At 42.7% G+C, this 25,886-nt stretch overlaps 1 protein-coding gene across 1 annotated transcript in view; it reads right to left on the reverse strand.

Annotated features, from left to right (window-relative positions):
• CD58 (CD58 molecule) overlaps positions 1-25,886 on the reverse strand; it is a gene marked incomplete at its 5' end in the record, with an annotated part of 38,869 nt that overhangs the window by 5,265 nt on the left and 7,718 nt on the right. The window contains 2 exons of the mRNA XM_027091045.1: positions 3,107-3,376; positions 10,898-11,194. Of these exons, the coding sequence (XP_026946846.1) occupies positions 3,107-3,376; positions 10,898-11,194 (567 nt within the window). The remainder of the gene's footprint in view (positions 1-3,106; positions 3,377-10,897; positions 11,195-25,886) is intronic.

The following is a 25,886-nucleotide window of genomic DNA, read 5'->3' on the forward strand; positions in this document are numbered from 1 at the left end:
TTTTTTTTTTTTTTTTTTTTTTTTGCTGTGCGTGGGCCTCTCACTGCCGTGGCCTCTCCCGTTGCGGAGCACAGGCTCCGGACGCGCAGGCTCAGCGGCCATGGCTCACGGGCCCAGCCGCTCCGCGGCACGTGGGATCCTCCCGGACTGGGGCACGAACCCGTGTCCCCTGCATCGGCAGGTGGACTCTCAACCACTGTGCCACCAGGGAAGCCCAATAGTGTGTATCTTTTAATCCCAAACTCATAATTTATCCCTCCCTCCCCAATGTTTTTTTTTTAGCATGAAAGAAGTAATCTACATTTTTAAGTCACTGATATTTAAAAAAAATTTTTTAAACAGCTGAATCTAACGCTACTTGATACAGTCCCTTCCAAAATCCTTTCTCCCACGGGATGATGCCAGATGCCGTCATCGCTTTGGGACAGCAGAGATTTAGGGGAGATGAAACAACAAAGATACAAGTTCTTAATGACGTTCTTCCTTCTTGACCTGGCCGGTGCACTGACAGCTGCTCGCTCTCTCTTCACTCGGCTTTGGAGATACCAAGTTTTTGGGGTTTTCTGCCTTCCTCCCTAGCGATCCTTTTCAGTCTCCTTTGCTGGATCCTCTGCCCTTAACAGCCCCTACATGCGGGAGTCCTCAGGACTCAGTCTCAGCACCCCTCTCTGACGACTGCTTCCTCCACATGATCTCTTCTAGTCCCAAGGCTTTAAATGCCTCCTGTACTCTGATTATGCCCAAGTCTCCATCTCCAGCCCTAACCACTCACGAGAGACCTAGACTCATAAATCAGAGGACCGTATTTGACGTCTCCATTTGAAATCTAACGGGAATCTCAAACAACAGGTCCCAAACCAAACTCTATTTCTTCCACACACCTGCTGTTCCCCTGCTTTCCAGTCCAATAGCAACACAATTCATTCCGTTGCTTGTGCCAGAAATCTAGGGGTCGTCTGAGTATTTCTTTTTAGACACCTTTCTTCCACTCAAACCATTAGAAAATCCTGTTTCTACTTTCCAAACGTAGCCTAATCGGAACCACTTCTCCCAACTCTGCTAGTCCAAGACACCATCTTCTCTTGCTTAGACCGAGTTTCCAAATTAGGCACATAACCCCAGGGAGAACATAAGATGAGCAATGAGGTGCAAAAAAAATTAGAACCTCTATCTGTTTTTACTACTTATGTCATTCTTTAAGTTTTTTAGATTTTGTATATGTTTTAAAATTGTATGAGTTATATTCATTTTGTAGTATATTGTGGTAGAAGCATTTGCTGTTCACCAATAAGCAATCTCTCCTTTTCACTCCGGGAGGAGAACCCCTGTGTTTTAACTGGGCACATGGCCAGCAAAAGATGGCACTTCTCAGCCCCCCTCAGCTAGATGTGGCCATGAACTCAGACTGGCCAAGGGGGTGTGAATGGAATTGACGCATGCCACACTTGATCTTTAAAGGGGAGGACCAGGCTCCATCCCTCTCCTTCTCCCCTCCCACTTGCTATGGAGCAATTAGAGGTGCGAGCCCCTGTTTGACTCCAGAGAGCACAATTTTTAAGCTATAAGCATTTCAGTATGTATTTCCGAAAGATAAGGATTCTTTGTAAAACATAACCATGGCATCGTCAGACTTAAAAAATTGTGTTCAACATCATCAAACATGGAATCACTGTTTAAATTGCTCCTGTTTTTCACTCTTTTCTGTTTGAATCAAGACCTAATAAGGTCCATACATTGCAATTAATTAATATGTTTCTTAAATTTCCTTAAACTTTAAGTCCCCCCATCACCTCTCTTTTTACTCCCCTTATAATTTATTTACTGAAGAAACTTGATCTTCAGTCCTACAAAATCTTCCACAGTCTGTACTTTCATTTAACATGGTATGGTTCTCACTAGCCAATTCCTGTGAATGAGTCCAAAAAAATTTTTTTTATTTGATTTATTTTGAGATACATAATATAAAGAGTCAGGATGGTGTCATGGAAAAAAACTCCAGAAATCAGAAGACTTAAATTTCTATTCTATTTCCATTACTTAAGTGACCTAAATAAATATTAAAAAAAAAAGAAAAAAATTTATTCGCAGAATCACCCTACCCCAGCCCAAGGAGACTCACGTTTTTTATCTGCCCTAGAATCCTGTTCACACCTCACAATTGTGATATTATCCTGAAATACAGTATTTACTATTTTCATCTCTTATGCTTTAGTGAACCACTTTCAAATTACTGATCCGTCTGTTTATAAACTGGGGGTATAATGTATAAAACAGATAAGAAGAATTGTAAATTACAAATATACATGATACTTAAGCAACATAAAAAGACCAGAGCCGAGATAGACTGTCATGCTATTAACCGAGTGTTAGCCTAGACAAACGTATTGAATGCACTTTTTTAAAAAAATTAATTAATTAATTAATTAGGCTGTGCCGGGTCTTAGTTACAGCACACAGGATCTTCGTTGCCGCGTGTGGGGTCTTTTAGTTGCGGCATGAGGGCTCTTAGTTGCGGCATGCGGGCTCTTAGTTGTAGCATGTATGTGGGATCTAGTTCCCTGACCAGGGATCGAACCTGGGGCCCCTGCATTGGGAGCTTGGTGTCTTAACCACTGGACCACCAGGGAAGTCCCTGAAGGCACCTTCCTGTTGCACGTGTGCAACCTTGAAGAACACAATGGTAATGAAGGATATTAGGAAGTAGTATTGTGAATAATTAAGAGCATGGGTTCTGAAGCCAGATGGCCTGATTTCAAAACCAGGCTCTACCACTTACTGGCTGTTGACCTTGGACAAGCAACTTAAACTCCCAACTATGTCTTGGTTTCTCCTCATGAAATAAGGATAATTACTAGATTGCGTGGGGATGGAATTAATTAACATATGTATTAGAATGGTACTTGACACAGAAAGTACTAAAAAATATTAGCTTTATATCTGTAATAGAGTGTCTGTAAAAACTGTAACTCAATTTAAGTTTCAAATTTATGAAATGTATGTTAGTTACTGCATCTGTGGTATGAAATTCATGAACCACTACTTGTATGTAGGTCCATGAACCCCACTTGTATATAGGATCTCTACCATGACACACGTAGTCACTTACCACTTGGGACACAGGTTGACAAAATGATTGATGTTGTCCTTCTGAATAATGGATTGCTAATGATACACTGAATTTCCTGTGAAAGATCACCTTCCGCTGTAACATACGCTTCAGATGGTTTTGAGCCACTCTGACACTGTACTGTTGAAGGACAGTCCCAGGAGTACTGTATGAGTTCTAGATGGGTGTTGTAATCTTCCAGGATCATGCACTGGAGTGTAATGTTCCCATCAGTCAATGTGCAAGATAGTGTTGGTGATGGAAGAGACTCTGGGAAAAAAAAAAAAGTAATGTTTAGTACAGAAAAGAGTAATATTTAGACTCCTCATCTGCAAATTCAAAAAGAGCTTCCAGGGACTTCCCTGGTGGCACAGTGGTTAAGAATCTACCTGCCAATGCAGGGGACACGGGTTCAATCCCTGGTCCGGGAAGATCCCACATGCCACGGAGCAACTGAGCCCGTGTGCCACAACTACTGAAGCCCACACCCTAGAGCCTGTGGACTACAATAAGCGAAGCCACTGCAATGAGAAGCCCGTGCACCACAATGAAGACTAGACCCCGCTTGCTACAACTAGAGAAAGCCCGCGCGCAGCAACAAAGACGCAACACAGCCAAAAATTAAAAAAAAAAAAAAAAAAAGAAGAAAAGAAAGAGCTCCCAACTTCCTTATGAGCTTGAAAAGACGAGCAGTCCACCCCCTTGAGCACCAAGGGGAGAGAATTCTCTCTTCTTCTGGGTCAGATCTATCTGCTCAAATTCAGCATAGATACAGGCCCCAAATCCCTTATCCTCAATTCTGAAGTCCAAAGAGTTCCGAAAGCCAAAAGATTTTTCACAAATATTTATTACCATGTTTTACTAAAAATATTTACATGCTTGAGTAAGCGGCTCTCCGCAACTAAGTGAAGTGCTTCTTAACACACACAGAGGAAACAGTTTATATCTATTGCCTTTCTAAAATCTGAAGAAGGCTGAATTCCAAAGCACACCTGACTCAAAGGATTTTGCAAAAGGTTCTGAGGAGCTGTACTGTGGGCTGGCCCTGCTCTGAGGTAGAGGAGGGCATGGCACTTGTCACAGCCCTGTCGGTCTAGAGGCCTCACCCCCAGGTTTATTCTGGAAGCACCTCCTGCTGGCTAAGGCAGCTGGAGTTGCAAGGATGGATAAGACAAAAGTCATGACACGCCATTATCACCCTCTAAATTTAACCTCAAAGCCAATCGGCTCACCCCATTAGTCAGTGGTTTATTAATTCATATACCTTCTTGCATCTCTCCTTTCCACCAAAAACTAATCACAAGAGATTTGAGAAACCTGTAAAAATATATGGAATATACAAAAATTGGTCATGGTAGCATTTGGATAATAAAATTTCAATACCTTGCAAACATCTACTAAAAAGCGAATTAAAGTTCATCAAGATGATGCGATACTATGCTGTCATTTAAAATATTTTCTAAGACAAAGGAACACAAGCCCCACTTGATAATCTAAAAAATAAATATGTTCAACTCATCTTGCCTCCCTCTTCTCCTCCTGACTTCTTTCTGGCTCAGTTAAATAACACACCCAGCCTGTCTTGTTAGACCTGAGTCACACACGACTTTGCTTTCTGCTTGGCGTTTCCTCAAGTTTTCAGTTTAATCTAGCTCACATAATGCATTACATGCTGCCTTCAAGCTGTGTTCTTTAGTTAAAAGAACTCTAAGACATACACACACACAAGTGTGTATTCACTGCAGACTACCTGCTATCAGTAAGCAGGGTGACGAGTGGTGAGTCGCGGCAGAAGCAGGCACCAACGAAGCTTGGTTTCAAGGGAAAATGGATAAGGAAGGTGAGGGGACACTTGGAAGGCCCAGAAGCCATGCTTCATGATTTGGTCAAGAACAGGTCCTGAGCAGAAATGACTGCTGAACCCAGTGCTCAAGTAGCAACTTGGAGCCTCTTCTAATAATCACTTCAGAATCCCATGGTCTACTGGAAACCCACCACAGATAATCCTAACCAGGATCATTCAAAATCACATTTGTACTCAGTCTTAAAAGAAAGGAAATTCAGACACATGCTACAACATGGATGGACCTTGAAGATGTTATGCTAAGTGAAATAAGGCAGTCACGAAAGAATAAATCTTACGCGATTCCACTGGTAGGAGGTTCTTAACAGTAGCCAGATTCTTAGAGACAGAAAATAGAATGGTAGTTGCCAGGGAACTGGGGGAGGGGGGAATGGGGAGTTCGCGTTTAATGGGTACAGAGTTTGAGTTTGGAAGATGAAAAGTTCACCTGTTCTGTTACAGATTCTAGTTTATTGATCTAGTTCAGCCAATGTCCCACTGCCCATGACGGGACTTACCACAGCTATAATCTAACAAATGTTAGTTACATCTGTGCCTTAAGCAACTGGCAGGAAATGTGCCTACTTCAGCCCTAAGACAACTTAGTCAATTTATAATTAATGAGTTCAGCTCACTATTCTGTAAAAAATGAGAATTTCTTATACATATCTGATGACATTTCTATATTTCCATAAACTTTAATAAAAAGTCATATGCCAGTCCAGACCTTTTAAGGATAGAGCAGTTAATTGTACTTATATGAACATTACCAGCCTCCATGCAATAAAGGTTATAAGAGGATGGGCAAGGACTATTAAACGCTGATGGTGGAAATTTTTAAGGGGACTTTGAGGGAAGGAGGAAAGCCAGATGTTCACTTACACAGAAGGACATAGATGCTCTGAACCTACAGGTACCAGGAAATCCCCCTGTCTAAAATATCCTTTCTGAAAGGGTCTGGTGTCTCCGGAAGATTACTGAGTCTTATTAGTTTAGTCTTAACACACCATCATGGAAGTATGACTTCCTCATTTCTAAAAACAAAAGTATGACTAATCGTTTTGACATTCACGTATGTATTTTTATAACCAAAATCTAAATCTTATTAACTCTTTCTTGGAAGTGTCTTCTGATTCTTTCCTTTCCAAACATCTACTACTAACACCTCTATCTACCTGGATGATCACAGTAGCTTCCAACCTGGCGTCTCCTTTTCCTAATCCACCGTAAATACCTCCCATCTGATTAACCTTCCAGAAATATATTTCATCAAGGCACTTCTCTGCTCCAGTATCAGATACAGTGGCTCTCCACTCCCACAGGCTAAAACCCAGATTCCCAAACCAGAACTTGAAGTCAACACATTAACGGCCAATATCACTCAGTGCCTCCTGATTGAAACTTGCCTCCCCTGCACCTTGCTCCTCTGCAGGCCTTTGCTGAGCTTCCTAGGGACTATCCAGTTAGTCTCACTACCAAAATCAAGCACCTTTGTTGAGTTCCCATGGAATTTTTACAATTAAATTATTTAAAAATTATTACTTTTAAACATTTCATCAAGTTTTAAAAAGAGAAACTTAAATGTTTTGAATTCAGTTTTACAAACCCTATACAGGGGCTCGTAAAATGCATTCTATTCTAATTTAAATTCTGAATCAATCTTTTTGTTTGCTTGCCCTACAACTGCCAAATCTCCAGCTTGCAGGTTTTAAGGATTTTTGCTTCTTCAAAGGCATTGCTTGATCCTTCTAACAGGATGCCTGCACACCTTAACAAGCTTCACTTATCTAAAAGGAGTTCATCATCTCCTGGACAAACCAGTCACCCAGTCTGAGAGCCCCCCCCCCATTACTCTAAATTGTACATCCCACCTCCCAATCATCCTGATCAATTGCTTCCATATCTGCTGAGTGCCCATTACCTATTCAAATCCTTTGCTGGGCTCTGGGGGTACAACGGTGAACAACAGAGAAATTCTCTCTCCCTCCCACTGTCTCTGATACTGGGTAGCTGAACCGGTGAGGGACAGCTATTCACCCAGCTATATCCTGTTCCACTGAGACCACCTCAAACAGCTCAGACTTGAACTGCTATATTGCACTCTGCCTCTTCTCCATCCCCTGGAAACCATCTTACAGAGTTTGCCACCAGTTGGATCTTCCTAAAACACCCTTTAACATAGAGGAAGTAGGCCTAGAACTATACCCACATCTTGGATAAAACAAGTGAAACTGTGACGCAGGAGAGGGGACAGATGGGTACAGGTTGAGCTGTGCTGGGTGGCGGCAGAGAAAAGGCAGCTATGAGGCAAAAGCATTACTAGGACATCTGAGAAAAGCAAGGGGAGGTCACAGGGGCCAGATCTCATGTAGCCTTGTAGGCCACTGTAAAGACTTTAGCTGTAACTCAGAGTCAGATGGGGCCACTAGAAAGTTCTAAGCAGAGGAGTGATGTGATCTGACTTCTGTTTTAAGAAGACCACTCTGGCTTCTGTGTTTAAAATTAAACTGTAGAGGGGCAAGGGTGGAAGCTGGGAGACCAATTAGCAGGCTATTGCAATCCTCCAGGTGAGAATGAAGCAGTCCTGGATCAGACCAGAGGACATGATGAGAGGTGGTCAGATTCTGGTTATATTTTGAAGGCAGAACCAACAAAATTTTCTGGTGGAGGGAATATGGTGTTCAAGAGAAAGAGAGGTGTCAAGGATGATACCAAGGTTTCAGCTTGAGCAACTGCAAGGATGGAGCTGCCATTAACCAAGAGGGGGAAGGCTTGGGGAGGAACAGGTTTTGAGGGAAAGGTCATCAGCTCACTTCTGGACATGTGAGATTTGAGAGGCCACTTAGATATCTGAGTGGAGACAGAGGAGGCAGTCAGATAAACACCTAAGGAGCTCAGTGGAGGTCTGGGCTAGAGCTCTAAATCTATGCACTATCAGCACTGAATGCTATTTAAAGCCCTGACATGTGATAAGCCCACCCACCTGGGTGTGAATGCAGGCAGAGAAGGGAAGAGGTCCAAGGCTTAAGCCTTGAAGTCGCCAATGTTAAGAGGTTGGGGGAGGAACTTCCCTGGTGGTGCAGTGGTTAGCAGTCTGCCTGCCAATGCAGGGGACACGGAACTGAGCCCGTGCGTCACAACTATGGAGCCTGCGCTCTAGAGCCCGCGTGCCACAACCACTGAGCCCGTGTGCTGCAACTACTGAAGCCCATGTGGCTAGAGTCTGTGCTCCACAACATGAGAAGCCACCGCAATGAGAAGCCCACGCACCGCAAGGAAGAGTAGACCCCGCTCGCCGCAACTAGAGGAAGCCCGCACGCAGCAACGAAGACCCAACGCGGCCAAAAATAAATTAAAAAAAAAAGAGGTTGGGGGATGCAAGGGGATAAGGGAACGAACCAACAAAGGAAACTGAGAAGGAACTGTTAGTGACTTAAAAGGAAACTAGAGTCGGGTGGTGCCCGGATGCTAAGGTGAAGATGTTTCACAGAGGAGGGAGTGATTAGCTGTTTCAAAAACTTCTGAGAGAAACATGTGGATGGAGAATGAGTCACTGGATTTATTCATGAGGAAGTCATGAGGAGTTTGGGTACAGCAGTGGGGATGAAAGCCCGTTTGGAGTAGCTTAAAAGTGAATAGGAGAAAGGGGGTATGTAGACAGCTCTTCCAGTAGATTCTCTATAAACTGAAGGCAGAAAAGTGGGTGGTAGGTGGAGGAGTAGAGGGGCCAGAAGAGGGCTTGCAATGATGGTACAGATAATCGCTTATTTGTATGCTGATGGGAATGAGTCATTATCTCGTGGAGGAAATTACTGTAAGGAGAGAGTGGGTAGAATTACAGAAGTGACATCCCTGAGTATAATGAGAGGAGGTGGGATCCAGGGCACAAGTAGAGGGTTTGGCTCCAGATGAGAACTCAGCAAGCTGAAAGTAAGAACTGCCGAACAGGAATGGTAGAGAACAGGGGATACAGGGTCAGGCACAGGTAAGCAGATAGGCTGGTGGTGAGAGCTTGTCGAAGTTCTCTTCTGGTTGCTCGTTTTCCTCAGTGAAACAAGAAGCAAAGCCTTCAGCTGAGCAGTGGGTCTGGAGAAGGAGGTGTTCAAGGTTTGAGGAGAGAAAAGGTAAACTGCTGGGAGTGGGTGAGTGAAGACACTAGGAATATATTGGGTTTAGCTGCAGTAAATCATCAGAATTTTAAAGTGTGGGACTCTGCAAGGTGATGTGCTTTTCTGCAGCTACAAGGCATGAGCACAGAACGTTGGACTGCACCTGGCTGGACTGGGCTCGTCCAGTCAAAGTTCAATCATTGAGCACGACCAATCAGAAAAGGAGCAAAGAAGCTGGGTGTGTCTGCAACAGAGTGAGCCCAGGAAGTGAGCACGGCACTGGGGCGCAGAAAGAGGGCAGGGAGGACATCAGTGGGGGAAGGACTGTCAGAGTTGGCAGAGCAGAGGAACTGAGCTTCCAGCAGAGGAAGTGGAACTGAGATACTGAGGTGATGGAGGGAATGGAATCACTGGTAAAGACAAGTTCTACATTATATCTGTGGGGAGAGGTAAGACAGAGTGAAGGAGAAGATCATTACAGGAGAGGAGATCAAGGACTAAGAAGTCAGGATATTAGAAAGAACTTTTATTTAAATATTACAAAAGCACCAAGAACTATGACAGCAGGAACATCAGAAACAGTGAAAAGGAACCAGGCACTAAAACAATCAGGAAATATTGGGGTGATGTTCTTAGCAGCACTATTTACAATAGCCAAGACATGGAAACATTGTAAGTGTCCATCAACAGATGAATGGATAAAGAAGATGTGGTGTATATAAATGGACTATTATTCAGCCATAAAAGAAAAGTGAGAGAATCCTACCATTTGTGACAACATAGATAGACCCTGAAGGCATTATGCTAAGTGAAATAAATCAGACTGAGAATGCAAATACTGTATGATCTCTAAGAAGAGAGAAATCTCTAGAAATCTTTTTAGATTTAGTGGAATGTAAAAAGAAAAAAACCAAGCTCATAGAAAAAGAGATCAGACTTGTGGTTACCAGAGGTGGAGGGTGGGAGGAAGGGGATTTGGCGGAAAGTGGTCAAAAGGTATAAACTTCCAGTTATAAAATATGTGAACACTAGGGATACAATGTGCTACATGATGCCTATAGCTAACACTGCTGTGTGGTATGTAGGTAAGTTGTTAAGAGAGAAGATACTAAGTTCTCATCACAGGAAGCACATTTTTTTCCTTTTTTCTTTCTTTTCTTTTTATGGTATCTATATGAGAAGACGGATGCTAGCTGAACCTATCGTGGTAATCATTTCACAATGCATGTAAATCAAACCACCATGCTGTATGCCTTCAACTTGTACAGTGATGGATGTCAATTATTTCTCAATAAAACTGGGGAAAAAAAGAAACATTAAAGTGTACCCATCAGCCTCCGGATGACTGCAACAAGGAAAGTGCTTTAGAGATGAGGGAAGGAGAATAACCTGGAAACATCAGCGAGAAGCACAGAGGAACCTGTATCCTATCCCCAGTTCCAGTTTAAAGTGGTAAGAGGGGGAAAAAAAAAACCCCACCTCCTGTGTGAGCTGCAAGGGGAAGCAGGAACTTTAATTTATAGAGCACCAACTACCCATGGTTCAGAGTTCTGAGCTCACTGATGCCACTACATCCCTCTCCCGTTCCCAGCAAGACAAGGGATGCTGCTGCCAGCAGCTCTGCCCAACGTGTGCTGTTCTCCTGACCTCAGTCACATCCTCTCCTCACCAAGAGGATGACAAGGGAGCTGAAAGTGGCTCCTGTGTACCGGAAAGAGAGGAAAACCCTGACAACAGGTGATGACTAATTTTTATTTCTCATAAACCAATGATTAGTATTAGTCTCTTAAAACAGTTAGAAATCTGCCATTTGAACAAACCCATTTATGGCATACTCACCGATCACTCTGAGGGTGAACTTGGTGTTATTTCTAACACTTGGGGATTCAATTCCGTACTCATCTTCGTCCGATGGTGTTAACTTGTTGATTGTGAGGTTACCCGACACAGTGTCTAAGTCAACTCTATCTTTAAAAGATAGAAAAGCTCTGACTTCAGATTGGTCATCCCATTCTACAACTTTATCCTTTCCTCTTTTCCACACAATCTCCTTAAAGGGTTTAAAACTTGATGTGTATAAAGTTACACTCTTGTTCACAGCTCCATATATTACTTGGGAATCACAGCTAATGAAATCTAGGAGAAAAAAAAGAAATTGGTTAGGGAAGACAACATGACTTGATCAAAAGCAGAAAATTATCTTCCAAGATGCCTTGTGGGGGGAAAATGATTAAATTTAGTGGTAAAATTATTCATTAGCTACTTTTTGTACTAAGCTGATAAAGTGCTGATAAAAAGTATAGGAAGGAGAACATGCTTGACCCTGTAAGAGTTTATTCTTTAATAGGGAACTGGGGCCCACAGAAATCCAAGAAATGGATTCAACATTTAGGGAGCACCAACTACGTGCCAGGTACTGTGGGCAATGCTGGGAATATGGCGGCAAACAAGACAGGTGTCACTCCAGGCCCTCAAGGGAGGAGACACTGAGCAGACAAGGAGAGCCACCCAGGCAAAGGCCTTTCCTAGCAAATCACGCTGAAATTGACACAGGACAGCAAACCGCCGGAAGATAAGAGGAGTCTGCAAGCTGACAGCCGGGTGAGGAGGGGAAGGAGAGATGGCCAAGCAGACAGAGGAAGCAGCCCCTCTGAAGAGGCAGGCCTTAAATCAGGAAGGCGCTGGGCGTGTCTGAGGAAATAAAAGCAGTTCCAAAAGGCTCAAAGGAAGAGAGTAAGGGGGGAACGGGTGGGGAATGAGGCTGGAGAGGCAGGCAGGGGCCAGACCACAGGGTCTGTGAGTGAGGGGCTGGGCCATGTCCGGTAAAATACGCTAAGCGTTTGGAATTTATCCTAATGGCAAGGGAAGGTCACGGACAGGGAAGACCGGCATGACATTTAAGTTTCAGTAGGTTGACTTTGTCTGCAGGGTGGACACTGGTCAACAGGGTAAGGATGGAGGGCAGAGAAAACCCAGAAGGGCAGTCAGTGCGGGAGCAGTGAAAGAAGGCTGGACCGGGAGACCAGACCAGGGCGCCGGCGGTGGGGATGGATAAGTGGACAGACTCTACATTTGAGAGGGAAATGAACAGGATTTAGTGATTGAATGAGAGGAGTTAATGGTGACTGCCAGGCCTCTCTCCTGGCTGACTGAGGTGCCATTAACTGAAATCAGAATGACCAGGAAGGAAGTCAGGGAGTGTGATGAAGATTACGGTCTCGTGTTGGAACCAACTGTTAGCCTCTCTGCCGGACTCCGTTCAGGGAAGCCTGGAGAGCTTGGAGTGCACCACAGGGGTAGTATTTATAGCAGAGAAAGTGACTCATGCTTCAAATCAGAACCGCCCACCTCCTCCACATCAATCCAGTTGTTAAACATTTACTATTACTACTAGATTGGGATATTCTTGATACCCCAAAATGGGCTTCAATGCATCGTGCTCCAGACTTGACTTTCTTATTAAGAGAGAAGAGCAGCTGTTAGGGGAGAGACATAAAAGAGAAATTAAAACTTGATTGATTGAAGTTTTTACCTAGAAGCAATCAGGGTAATTGACAGAGTACAGGAAAAATCAAAAATATTAAATAGACCAATTGCAGGCAATTGTATCCAGTAATTTCAAATAAGAAGCAAATACGCCCCATTTGTCTACGTGCAAGGATTTTCAGAACACCTCCCTTAATCCAGGGAGGCTGCCTGCAATACACCAGCATCCTTCTGTGGCTTTCCTGACCATGCACTGTTTCTCCCAATCAACCAGAGCCCATGAAAAGGCATGAAAAGGAATAAGATTTGAGGGGTGAGAGTCTATCCACACACAATAGTGGCGGCTCGAAATGTCTTGTACGTGAATAGATGAATGAACGGATGAGAGTAAGTAGGGTGGTGGAGGAAGAGAAGAGGTCTCAGTTGAACTGCCCCTCCCTGGCTGCATAAAGCTGGCTTCTGTCTTTCCCAGGGGAAGGTGATGTTTCCTGGGCTTGAGAACAGGAAGAAGAAAAGTCTGGAATGGAGCTAACGGTGGAAAAAGGGGGAGACCAGTTCAGAAACAATCATAGTCATTTTGAGCTGGAAGAAACTCCAACAATTAGTCAGTCAAATTACCCCCATTTCACAGGTGAAAGGACAGGGCCCCAAGAAAAATGGAAGAAGATGTTACTGAATGCTTACCCTCTGCCAGTTACGTGTTCACGTACTTGTGTCCCTTTTTAATCCTCTCCACATCCCCGTGCAGTGGTGTTGCTAACTCCATCTCTCAGGCCCCGGGAGACATATCAATTGCTCAAGGTCACTCAGCAAGTTTATGGTAGCTGAGGGACCAGAACAGACCTGACATGGCCCAGCCCCTCACTCACAGACCCTGTGGTCTGGCCCCTGCCTGCCTCTCCAGCCTCATTCCCCACCCGTTCCCCCCTTGCTCTCTTCCTTCGAGCCTTTTGGAACTGCTTTTATTTCCTCAGACACGCCCAGCGCCTTCCTGATTCAGGACCTGCCTCCTCAGAGGCACTTCTTCCTCTGTCTGCTTGGCCATCTCTCCTCCCCCTCTTCACCCAGACGTCAGCTGACTGATGGATGCTAAGCATAAGCGACTTGCAAGACATCTGCGTGGAGCTGTCCAGGAGGCTGCGGGGTCCACAGGTCTGCGGGTTCCCAGGGGAAGATACAGATTTGGGATCCATTACATTTGTAGATGCTATGTCTACCATTTCCTTCCTAAAGTCTTTTCTGTTGCACCTCCAAGACTGATCCTAAGGTAAGTTACCAATATGACTGTTTCCAATGAAAAAGAATAGGAGAAAGGAGAGTGAATTTTTTTCTCAAGGTCACACACCCTGAACGAATGAAAGAATGAGCAAACAAACAGCAGCTAAGGAAAGGAGTCAGCAGTGAGTTGCTTACTTTGCTGGTAACAGTGAATGGTCAGAAAAGGGACCACAGGGATGCTACCTTACCATGCCAGAGGGCAGAATGAAAAGGGCACGGACTTTCAAGGCAGATGCGCCCAGGGTGAACCTTCAAAAGTTCTCGCCACACTAGGTTTCCTCAGCCTAAAAAACAAATCATAATGCCTACCACAAAAGATTGTTTTGAGGTTTGAATAAGACTGAGAGTCTTTACACATGGCTGAAATGAAGTAGGCTTTCAACAGGGTTTTCCCTCTTTTTCTTTCAATGATTCAGGCCACCATCAATGCATTCACTGTAGGTGACCCTGGCTGTGTGAGAACTGGGCATAGAGTGAGTTTTTGCTGTTTCGAAGTAGAGAGAGATAGAGGTAGGGGGAAAATGTATCAGTGATTGCCTAAACAGATATTCTGTGCTAGACAGAATTTTTATAACTGTTAGAGGTTCATTTGTTTGGAAGAATACTGAATGATCTTTTCTTTTGAAAGATATGAGGGTACCTAATACCTATATGTACTGTGTTTGTTTCCAATTTCAAAGACTCTTGCAGTCTTAAAAAACATCATCATTATACCCAGTTTTGATAGTTCTTCTCACAGGGCTTGAAGTCCGAAGTGGAACTCAAATATTTTGCAGACAAAGTGACCTGATTTTTGATTTAGAAAATATGGTAACTGTAACTACTGGGTTAATGAAATGGGACCTCCCCCAACTCCCAGTCACAAATTCCTCTGCGCATTTTCACTCGAGTCCTGGGATTCTTTTAAAAAATATTTATTTATTTATTTGGCTGCGTTGAGTCTTAGTTACAGCACGCAGGAACTTTCATTGCGGCGTGCAGGCTCTTTGTTATGGCGCGTGGGCTCTAGAGCATGCACGCAGGCTCAGTAGTTGCAGCGCACAGGCTCTCTAGTTGTGGCATGCGGGCTCCAGAGTGCGCAGGTTCTGTAGTTGCGGCACGTGGGCTTTCTAGTTGTGGCGCATGGTCTCTAGAGCATGCGGGCTTAGTTGCCCCACGGCACGTGGGATCTTAGCTCCCCAACTGGAGATCAAACCCACGTCCCCTGCATTGGAAGGTGGATTCTTATCCACTGGACCACCAGGGAAGTCCCGGGTCCTGGGATTTAGATTGACTGCTATTTTTAGTTTATTTAATCAAACACTTATATAGCACTTACTATCTACTAGGCAGCTGGAAGAACTCTACAAATATGTATTCAGCAAATCCTCTCAAAAACCATATCAGGACTTCCCTGGTGGCACAGTGGTTAAGAATCTGCCTGCCAATGAAGGGGACACAGGTTCGAGTCCTGGTCCGGGAAGATCCCACATGCTGCGAAGCAACTAAGCCCGTGTACCACAACTACTGAGTCCATGCTCTAGAGCCCGTGAGCCACAACTACTGAGCCCGCGTGCCACAACTACTGAAGACTGTGCTCCTAGAGCCCGTGCTCTGCAACAAGAGAAGCCACCACAATGAGAAGCCTGTGCACCACAACGAAGAGTAGCCCCCACTGGCTGCAACTAGAGAAAGCCTGCACGCAGCAACAAAGACACAACACAGCCAAAAAAAAAAAAAAAAAAAAAGAAAAAAAAAAAAAAAAAAAAAATTAAAAAGAAAAACCATATTAAGCAGCTGTTATTTTTAACCCTATTTTGCAGATGAGGAAACTGTGACACACAAACGTTAACTGACTAGCTAATTAAGTAGTGACACTGCTTTTGAACCCAGATGGTCTGACTTTTAACCATTGCTTCTTATTTGGCTAGCTATGTGGTATATGGCCATTAAAGACAGTGACGTGATACAGGTATGTCAGAATGCAATTTCTAGAACGTATGGGAATAGCAGATGTTGGGAATGAGAAAAGTCAAACCATTCTAGTCGGGAGCCAAGCACACCTCTGAAACCTAGAAGTGAAGCATAAGCTCAGTGGTCAACGAATCACTGAATGTCAGGGCTGGACAGGTCCTCAGAGGACCCTGGCCCGCCCCACACCCATCCTCATATACATGAGGAAATTGCGAAGAGCTGACTGAGCAAGATAGTGATGAACCCAAATCTCCCAAATGTTACCTGGGAACCCAAATTTAAACCTAAGTTTCATAATGCTGTTGTTTTTTAAAAATAATTTTAGATGTTCAGTGGAAAATGAGACAGGGTTTCATAATTAAAGACCAAGAAACTAAGTTGAAAGTAAGGTCTAAGAGTTTGCACTTCTCATGTGTGATGGCAAGGAATATGTGACATGTGAAAAAGTAAGAGAGGGTAAGGGGACAAAAGAGACTCGAAGGCAGGAAGGAAGAAAAGCTGGAGCGGCGTGTGTGGCGAGAAAACAAGGGGCAAACAAAGAGGTAATAAGGACACAAAATCACAGGAGCAGCTGAGAAGCCTGTGAGAACTAGCAAATGAAGCCCTGAGATAGAGACCAGCCGTTCAGCCAACAGAGCAGCCACAGACGGGCCAGGTGTGACCTACAAGGGAGCGGTGGAGGCTGCAGCTCTAGTGAGGCTGGCTCGCCTAGGGAGAGGCCCCTCAGCTCCTACCCACGTGGACACGTGCAAATTGCCGGATCTTCTAAGTTTCCAAGAAATGCTGGACGTTCAAATTTTATGGGAACACAAAAATCAAATTTTATGGGAACACAAAAATCAAATTTTATGGGAACACAAAAATCAAATTTTATGGAATCAGTGGGCAATTAATTCCAATCTGAGCGGAGGGGTATCCCATAGTCAGGCCAGCCCCATGAGGACAAAGACAGGGTTGTTCTCCATCTTTGCTGCATCCCCTGCTGGCACATGAAGGACATTCCATAAATATTTGTTGAGTGAATTAACTAAACTGATTTAAATACAACTTAAATGTCGTATAAAAGGCAGGGCTTCCTGACAGAATTACAATATTTGATAGTCACCCCAAACCCTGAGCTTTGCAATACCTCAAATCGCTGTGGAACCTGGTTGGAGAACCATGACTCAGCAAGGAGAGGTGGAGAAGTTTAACTGAAGCTGCAGAATGGCCTGGGACCCCTCATATGCTGTCAGAAGAGAACTCTTTCCTCCTCACTGCCTGCCTCCAGAACCAAAGCAAGACTGGAGGGTCTGCTGGCTCCCCACTCGCCATCCCCTTCAGGTTTAGCGGGGTTTCACCTACCACATGTTGTGGGCTTCAGGGCATTGCACCAGATAAGCTTACACCCACTCAGGATATCAGCCCTTCATCAATGTTAACACCCTGTCTGAGGTTTGAGGAGATGCAATTGTTTCACTGATGCCATTGCTGAGAGCCGAGCTAACCACTCTTCTGGGATTTGGAGGAAAGGTTTTTCTGGAGTTTTTTCTTAGAAATGAACAACGTGATTTTAAAATACTTCCTTCTCTTCCTAAAATTTCTTCAAGGTTCCACATGGCTGCAGATTTTAGCAGTTAAGGCAAAAATTCATTTGATGAAAAGAGAAAAAAAATCCCCTGAAAGTTTCAGTACCCAAATACATAAATCTTGGTATTTTCCCCTGTGTGTATGACACCATAACGACAATTCGGTTAAAGATTCATTCAAGCTGGGAGATAGGAGGGCCTTGGGCATTTTTGTACCCAAGTGAGCAGCTGGATTTCTCCTGCAGACAGGGGCTTGTGACCATGACCTTGTTCCTCTCACTTCAGCATCACAGCACACTTTCAGTTGATACCCACTTGGGGTACTGGAGCGGTGGCAGCCTGCGAAACTAAGTCTCTGGAGTCACAAACACACATGCTCACAGTACAGAGAGCAGCCACTCTCCTCACATGTCTACGTCAGGGCTAGTGTCAAACAATCTGTCCTATTAAGTCTACAAACATTCTGTTTGTCAGCCCCCATGTCCCAGTTTGGGCATACGACATATGCTCACCAGGTACATGGATAATCAAAAGAAGAGCACCCAGTCTTTTCACTCAAGGAAGTTTAGTGTAGCTCGTTTCTTTAACCTAGCTCTTAATAAATCCAATCCAAACGAGCCCTAGACCAACTCAGCCTCAGTAATAATATTCCACAACAGCAACACACTTCCTGAAGGCTCACTGTGTGCCAGGCACTTGTTCCAAGAGATAGATAGATGGATGGATAGATAGATGGATGGATAGATAGATGGACGGATAGATAGATGGATGGATAGATGGATGGATAGATAGATGGACGGATAGATAGATAGATGGATAGATAGATGGATGGAGAGACAGATAGATGGATAGGCTCATTTATTCCTCAACTTAACTCTATGAGGTAGGGCTTATTATTCATTTATTCACTCACCAAATATTTGTTGAGTACCTGCTATGTCCCAGGCACTGTACTAAGCAGTGAGGATACAGCACTAAACAAATCAGACAGAATCCTGCCCGCTTGGAGTTTACATTATTGGTGAAGGTGGGGACGCGGGGCAGGGAGGAACACGTTAAATGGGAAAGTATCACAGGTGATGTTAAGTGCTACTGAGAAAAATAAAGCAGTGTATTGGGGAGGATGATTAATAATGAGAAGGGAGGTTGCCATTATATGTGAGGTGGTCCCAGCTGGCATGTGAGCAGGGCCCAGAAAAAACGAGGGAGTGAGCTTGAGCGTGTGGGGAAGAGCATTCAAAGAGTGAGAACCACTAAGTTACAGTTGAGGAAACTGGGGCTCAAAGAGGTTCAGAAGCTGACCGTGGTCACTCAGCTGGTCCGGGACAGAGCTGGTGTCCAGACACAGGTGGCCAGCTCCAAAGCCTGCACTGTTAGCCACAGTGTGAGATGCCTTGGTCCTTCCTTGTCAATTCCACCTGCATCCAGTCCCCGTCAGTGATTTCTGTTTCCACGAGTGCTGAAGGCAGAAATCTACTGGTCTCAGATATGCCACCATGGCTTCCCTGTCTTCATCTATTTCAGACTGAAACTGCAGCCCCCTGACTCCCAACAGACAATAAACCCCCTGGTCCCCCAGTCCCAGAAACTCCACAGAACTCGCCTCACATATGCTCTCAGTTGTCAAGCTATTCCTTGTCTCCTGGATGAGTGCATCCAGAATTAAGACGTTTGTTCTTTAAATCAACTTCCTTTTGAACTTCCCTGTTTCCTGTCATGCTAAAATACTTGCCTTTTTAACCCCTTATTCTTGCACTTAAAAATCCTTCTTTCACCAGACATTTCCCTCTCAATCTGTGCAGTCCGATTCAGTAGCCACTAGCTAATGTGGCTCGCGAGCCCATGCCACGTGGTTAGTCCAAACTGAGATGTGTTGTTAGTATAAGATACACACCAGACTTCGAAGGTCAAGTATGAAAAGGGGAATGTAAAATCTCTCATTAACATTTTCTATATCAACTACATGTCGAAATGAAAATACTGTGGGTATATTAGGTTAAATAAAATATATTATTAAAATTAATTTTACCTGTTTCATATTATATTTCTATTTAACAGCACTACTCTGGCTGGCTCTTTCAAGATACCCATATCACATCACGCTCAAAAGCCACATTTGCCTTTGACTGTTCTTGTCTTAGACAGGATATGTCTGAGACCTACAGCATGCTTTGGAGAATAAGGTTCTTACTAGAGCTATTTAATACTCTGCAAGTCTTTTTAAATCTATTCTCCAAAGTCTGATTAAAGGTATTTCAATGCGCTATTGATCATTTCATTAAAAATTTCTTTATAATCCCTATTATTTTCTAGTTACTCAGTTCATAGTTGAGAAACTCTATTACAACTAATTTATGATGACATAGTCATTAGTTTCTTATTAATATGAATTTCTTATTATTTCCTGAATGTGTACAGTAAACTTTATTTTTTTTTCTAGTTTTTAACTGTTACATGGGAAAAACATTCAGAAACTACAGACCAGAGAGGCTGATGGAAATTCAGACACTGTTCTTAACAGACATTCAGGGGAGCATTATGAAAAGTGAAGGTCACTAGGAATCAAAACGGGTTCATTTCCTCAGAACAAGCCTATCAAAATAATTTGGTTCCCTGAGATGGATACTTGCTAAACAGAATAGATCAAGGTCACAAAGGATAGAACTCTGAACTAATAACTTTCAAATGGGGGCAGAGACCAGACATGATTTCTTACAGTGATTCTGGGCAAGAGGTCCCCTCACTTTCACTGGTTTCATTTTGAGCCCCAGAGTCCTTGGGCTAAGAGCTCATCAGCAAAGGCACGAGCAGCACTGAGAAGGAGAAGGCCAATGCGCACAAGGGAAAGGGACTGAAAACGAGAAAACCAAGAGGCCAAAGGAGAGAATCCCATGCCCATAAAGTAGCTAAAAGACATTTTCCTTTGAGTCTGGTAGATGGGCACTGAAACTTATCTCCAAAGAGGAACTGCTAAAATGTTTTCCACACTTTTTGGGGGACGGTATCACTATTTTAGTCACACTTCATATCAAAACTTGTCTGGGGCTTCCCTGGTGGCGCAGTGGTTGAGAGTCCGCCTGCTGATATAGGGGACGTGGGCTCATGTCCCAGTCTGGGAAGATCCCACGTGCCGCGGAGCGGCTGGGCCTGTGAGCCATGGCCGCTGAGCCTGTGCATCCGGAGCCTGTGCTCCACAACGGGAGAGGCCACAACAGTGAGGCCCACGTACCACACAAACAAACAAACAAAACAACTTGTCTGAGCAAATGGAAAAGGCTGTATCCAGGTTTCACCTTCAATCCTGAGATGGAAGCTTTTATCTGTGACTGCAGACTAAGGTGCTGTGTGCCCTTAAGTAAAAACTTCAAAAAGCCTTCTGTACTCAAGAGAAAACAACATGAGAAGAAATCAAAAGACAGAAAACTTGTGCACACAAGGGCTGATGTATGCTGGCAAACTTTCTGCTTTTAAACAGAGAAAGCAATGCCTACCATCAAAGCCTATACGAATTAAAACACATTAGAGGGAGACATGCTGGGACCCAGCCCCATCCCCCAGCAGGCCAGCAGGGCTGGCAGCCAGTGGAGTCAGTGGAGTCAGTGGAGTCAGCTGCCCACACTACTTAGCTCCGCCACAGCAGAAGAGTGCATGCAGTCCATATAGGGGGGCAGCCTAGAGCATATAACTCTAGTCACCAAAGGGGATGGGGAGAGTCCTGCTGGGCCCCACAGGACATCTCTTACATAAGGCCACTTCTCTAAGACCAGGAAACGTAACCAACCTCCCCGCTACATAGAAATAAACATAGAGAATTAGACAAAGTGAGGAGACAGAAATATATAACAGACAAAGGAACAAGACAAACCCCCAAAGAAGAACTAAGTGAGTGGAGATAAGCAATCTAACCAATAAAGACTTCAGGTAATGATCTTAAAGATGCTCAGTGAACTCAAGAGAAGAATGAATGAACACTGTGAGAAGTTCAACAAAGAGTTAGAAAATATAAAGAAGACTCAAACAGCTGAAGAATACAATAACTGAAATGTTAAAAATACACTAGAAGGAATCAACAGGAGATTAGATGACACAGAGGAATGCATCAGTGAACTGGAAGACAGAGTAGTGAAATTCACCCAAGCTGAACAGAAAAAAAAAGAACTTTAAAAAATAAGGCTAGTTTAAGAGACCTCTGAGACAACAGCAGGCACACTAACATTCACATTATAGGGGTGCCAGAAGGAGAAAAGAGAAAGGGACAGAAAACTTATTTGAAGTGATAACAGCTAAAAACTTCCCTAACCTGAGAAAGGAAACAGACATCCAAGTTTAGGAAGTACAGAAAGTCCCAAACAAGATGAACCCAAAGAGGTCACACCAAGACATATTGCAAGTAAAACAGCAAAAGTTAAAGATAAAAAGAGAATCTTAAAAGCAGTAAGGGAAAAGCAACCAGTACACACAAAGGAACTCACATAAGACTTTCAGCTGACTTTTCAGCAGAATCTTTGCAGGCCAGAAATACATCATGATGTACTTAACGTGATGAAAGGAAAAAAACTTACAACCAAGAATATTCTACCCGGAAAGGCTATCATTCAGATATGAAGGAGACAAGCAAAAGCTAAAAGAGTTCAGTGTCACTAAACCAGCTTTACAAGGAATGTTAAAGGGACTTCTCTAAGCAGAAAAGACCACAACTAGAAATATGAAAACTCAAAAAGGAAAAATCTCATTGGTAAAGGCAAACATACAGTAAAGGTCAACCACACAAAAAGCTAGTAGGAAGGTTAAAAGACAAAAGCGATAAAATCATCTATATCTATAGTAAAAAGTTAAGGAATACACAAAATAAAAAGATATAAAATATGACATCAAAAACATTAAATGTGGGCTTCCCTGGTGGTGCAGTGGTTGAGAGTCTGCCTGCCGATGCAGGGGACACGGGTTCGTGCCCCGGTCCGGGAAGGTCCCACATGCCGTGGAGCGGCTGGGCCCATGAGCCATGACCGCTGAGCCTGTGCGTCCGGAGCTTGTGCTCCGCAACAGGAGAGGCCACAACAGTGAGAGGCCCGCGTACTGCAAAAAAACCAAAAAACAAAAAACATTAAATGTGAAGGTGGGGTGGGCAGCAAAAACGCAGGGTTGTTATAATGTGTTCAAATTTAAGAGATCATCAACTTAAAATAATCTCATAAAATTGACTCATTATATAGTTATATATGAACCTCATGGGAACCGAAAGCCTATGATAGATACATACACAAAAAAGAGAAAAGAATCCAAACATAACACTAAAGATAGTCATCAAATCACAAGAAAAGAGAGTAAAAGGAGAAAAAAAGAACAAAAAAGAATTGTAAAAACAACCAGAAAACAATGAACAAAATGGCAATAAGTACACACCTATCAATAATTACTTTCAATGAATGGACTAAATGTTCCAACCAAAAGACATAGAGTGGCTGAATGGATTAAAAAAAAAAAAAAGACCCATCTATATGCTGCCTATAAGAGAATCACTTCCGATCTAAAGACATAGACTAAAAGCGAGTGGACGGAAAAAAGGTATTCATGCAAATAGAAATAAAAAGAAAGCTGGGGAAGCAATACTTACATCAGACAAAACAGACTTTAAAATAAAGACTGTGGGGCTTCCCTGGTGGCGCAGTAGTTAACAATCTGCCTGTCAATGCAAGGGACATGGGTTCGAGCCCTGGCCCAGGAAGATCCCACATGCCGTGGAGCAACTAAGCCCAAGCACCACAACTACTGAGCCTGAGCTCTAGAGCCCGCAGGCCACAACTACTGAAGCCTGCGTGCCCAGAGCCCGTGCTCCGCAACAAGAGAAGCCATGACAATGAGAAGCCCACTCACTGCAACGAAGAGCAGCCCCCACTCATCGCAACTAGAGAAAGCCCACATGCAGCAACGAAGACCCAACACAGCCAAATGCAGCAACAAAGACCCAACACAGCCAAAAATAAGTTAATTAATTAATTAAAAAATTAAAACAAAGACTGTAATAAGAGACAGAGAAAGAGATTACATAAGGATAAAGGGACCAATCCAACAAGAAGATAAAACAATTGTAAATATCTATGTTCCCAACATAGGAACACTTAAATACATAATGCAAATATTAACAAACATAATGGGAAAAATTGTGACAGTAACACAATAATATTAGGGGACTTTAATGTCCCACTTACATCAATGGACAGATCATCCGGACAGGAAATCTATTAGGAAACATTGGCCTTAAATGATACATGAGACCAGATGACCCTAATAGATATATATAGAACATTACATCCAAAAGCAGTAGAATACACATCCTTTTCAAGTACACATAGAACATTCTCCAGGACAGATAACATGCTGGGCTACAAAACAAGTCTCAATAAATTTAAAAGACTAAAATCATATGATGCATCTTTTCCAACCACAGTGCTGTAAGACCAGAAATCAACATAGGTAGTATGCTTTTTTTACATCCATCTTAGTAATACTTTTTTGGATCTGCCTCCTCAGGCAAGGGAAACAAAAGCGAAAATAAACAAATGGGACTATATCAAACTAAAAAGGTTCTGCACAGGGAAGGAAACTATCAACGAAATGAAACAGCAGCCTGCCGAATGGGAGAAGCTATCTGCAAATGATATATCTGATAAGGGGTTAATATCCAAAATATACAAAGAACTCATACAACTCAATAGTAAAAGCAACAACAACAACAAAAAAAACCTGATTAGAAAATAGGAAGGGGACCTGAAAACACATTGTCCAAAGAAGCCACAGAGATGGCCAACAGGCACATGAAAAGATGCTCAGCATCACTAATCATCAGGGAAATGCAAATCAAAACCACAATGAGGTGCTACCTCACACTTGTCAGAACGGCTATCCTCAAAAAAGACAACAAAGAACAAGTGTTGGCGAGGGTGTGGAGAAAAGGGAACCCTCATGCATTGCTGGTGGGAACATAAATTGTTGCAGCCACTATGGAAAACAGTATGGCAGGTCCTCAAAAAATTAATACAAACTGCCGTATGATCCAGCAAATTCACTTCTGTGTACCTGCAGAAAACAAACACACTAACTGGAAAAAAACATATGCACACCAATATTCATTGCAGCATTATTTACAATAGCCAAGATATGGACGCAACCTATGTGTCTACTGATAGATGAATGAATAAAGAAGATGTGGTATTTATATATAATGGAATATTACTCATCCATACAAAATGAAATCTTGCCTTTTACAACATGGATAGATATAGAAAGTATCAGGCTAAGTAAAACCAGTGAGACAGAGAAAGACCAATACCATATGATTTCACTTATATGTGGAATCTAAAAAACAAAACAAACAAACATTCAAAACAGAAACAGACTCACAGATACAGAGAATAAACTGGTGGTTACCAGAGGGAAGATGGATAGAGAGGGTGAGTGAAATAGGTGAGGGAGATTAAGAGATACAAACTTCCAGTTATAAAATAAATAAGTCATGGAGATGTAATGTATAGCATAGGGAATATGGTCAATAATATTGTAATAACTTTCTGTGGTGACAGATGGTGACTAGACTTATTGTGACCATTTTGTAATGTAAAAAAATATTGAATCACTATGTTTACACCTGAAACTAATGTATCGATAATATTGTAAGTCAATTTAAAAAGGGAAAAAACAAATAACCAAAATAGAGTGTACAATTCAATTTTTCAAATAACAGTAAAAAGACAGCAATGAAACAAATTCCTAGATCTAGTTCTTTAAAAGTAGTTGTAAGTCTTTTTCAAAATTCCTAAAAGATACCTGTCAAAAATAAACAAAAACAGCAACAAATGGAAAAATGTGAAATTTCATCAGATCCTGGTATTTAAAAAAAGACATCCTTGTGACAATTGGAGGAATTTGAGTAAGAGTAGAAGTTAAGTGATATTGTGAGATTACTGTTAATTTTTATAAATATTATGTTATTGGGCTTATGCCAAAGCATTTAGGAGTGAAGTGTGGGTGTATAAAGAAGGTATAATTATGGCAAAATGTTAATAAATGAATACATAAATAAAACCCTATTCTGAATTCTGTGGCCCAAAGAAGGTTCCCCCACCCCTCTACTGTAGATTACAATATTGGATACAATCTATGTGATTGGTAATTTGCTGTCATATAATTTCACATGCTTTAGCAAAATTACGTTGGACAATATATATGTTATATATAAGAGATTAACTATGGCTGCACCAATCAACAAAAAGTTGCTTACCTATTCTTGGGTTGGGAATACATAGACTCTGAGTCAAACAGACCTAAGTGCTAGCAGGTTCTACCACTTATTTGTTGTGTGAACTTGGACAAGGTACTTGACCTACCTCAACTTTGTTCTCCTCCTTAACAGTCTCTACCTTATAAAACTGGTGTGACAATTAAATGAAAACAAAAATCTAAAACTCTAAGCACAGCACTTGGCACAGAGCACGTGCTTAATTCATGACAACTATTATATATACCCCATTATAATACTGGATCTA

Source organism: Aethalodelphis obliquidens, unplaced genomic scaffold (assembly GCF_003676395.1).
Source record: "Aethalodelphis obliquidens isolate GAN/ISIS:26980383/991018 unplaced genomic scaffold, ASM367639v1 scaffold70, whole genome shotgun sequence".
Classification (NCBI taxonomy): domain Eukaryota; kingdom Metazoa; phylum Chordata; class Mammalia; order Artiodactyla; family Delphinidae; genus Aethalodelphis; species Aethalodelphis obliquidens.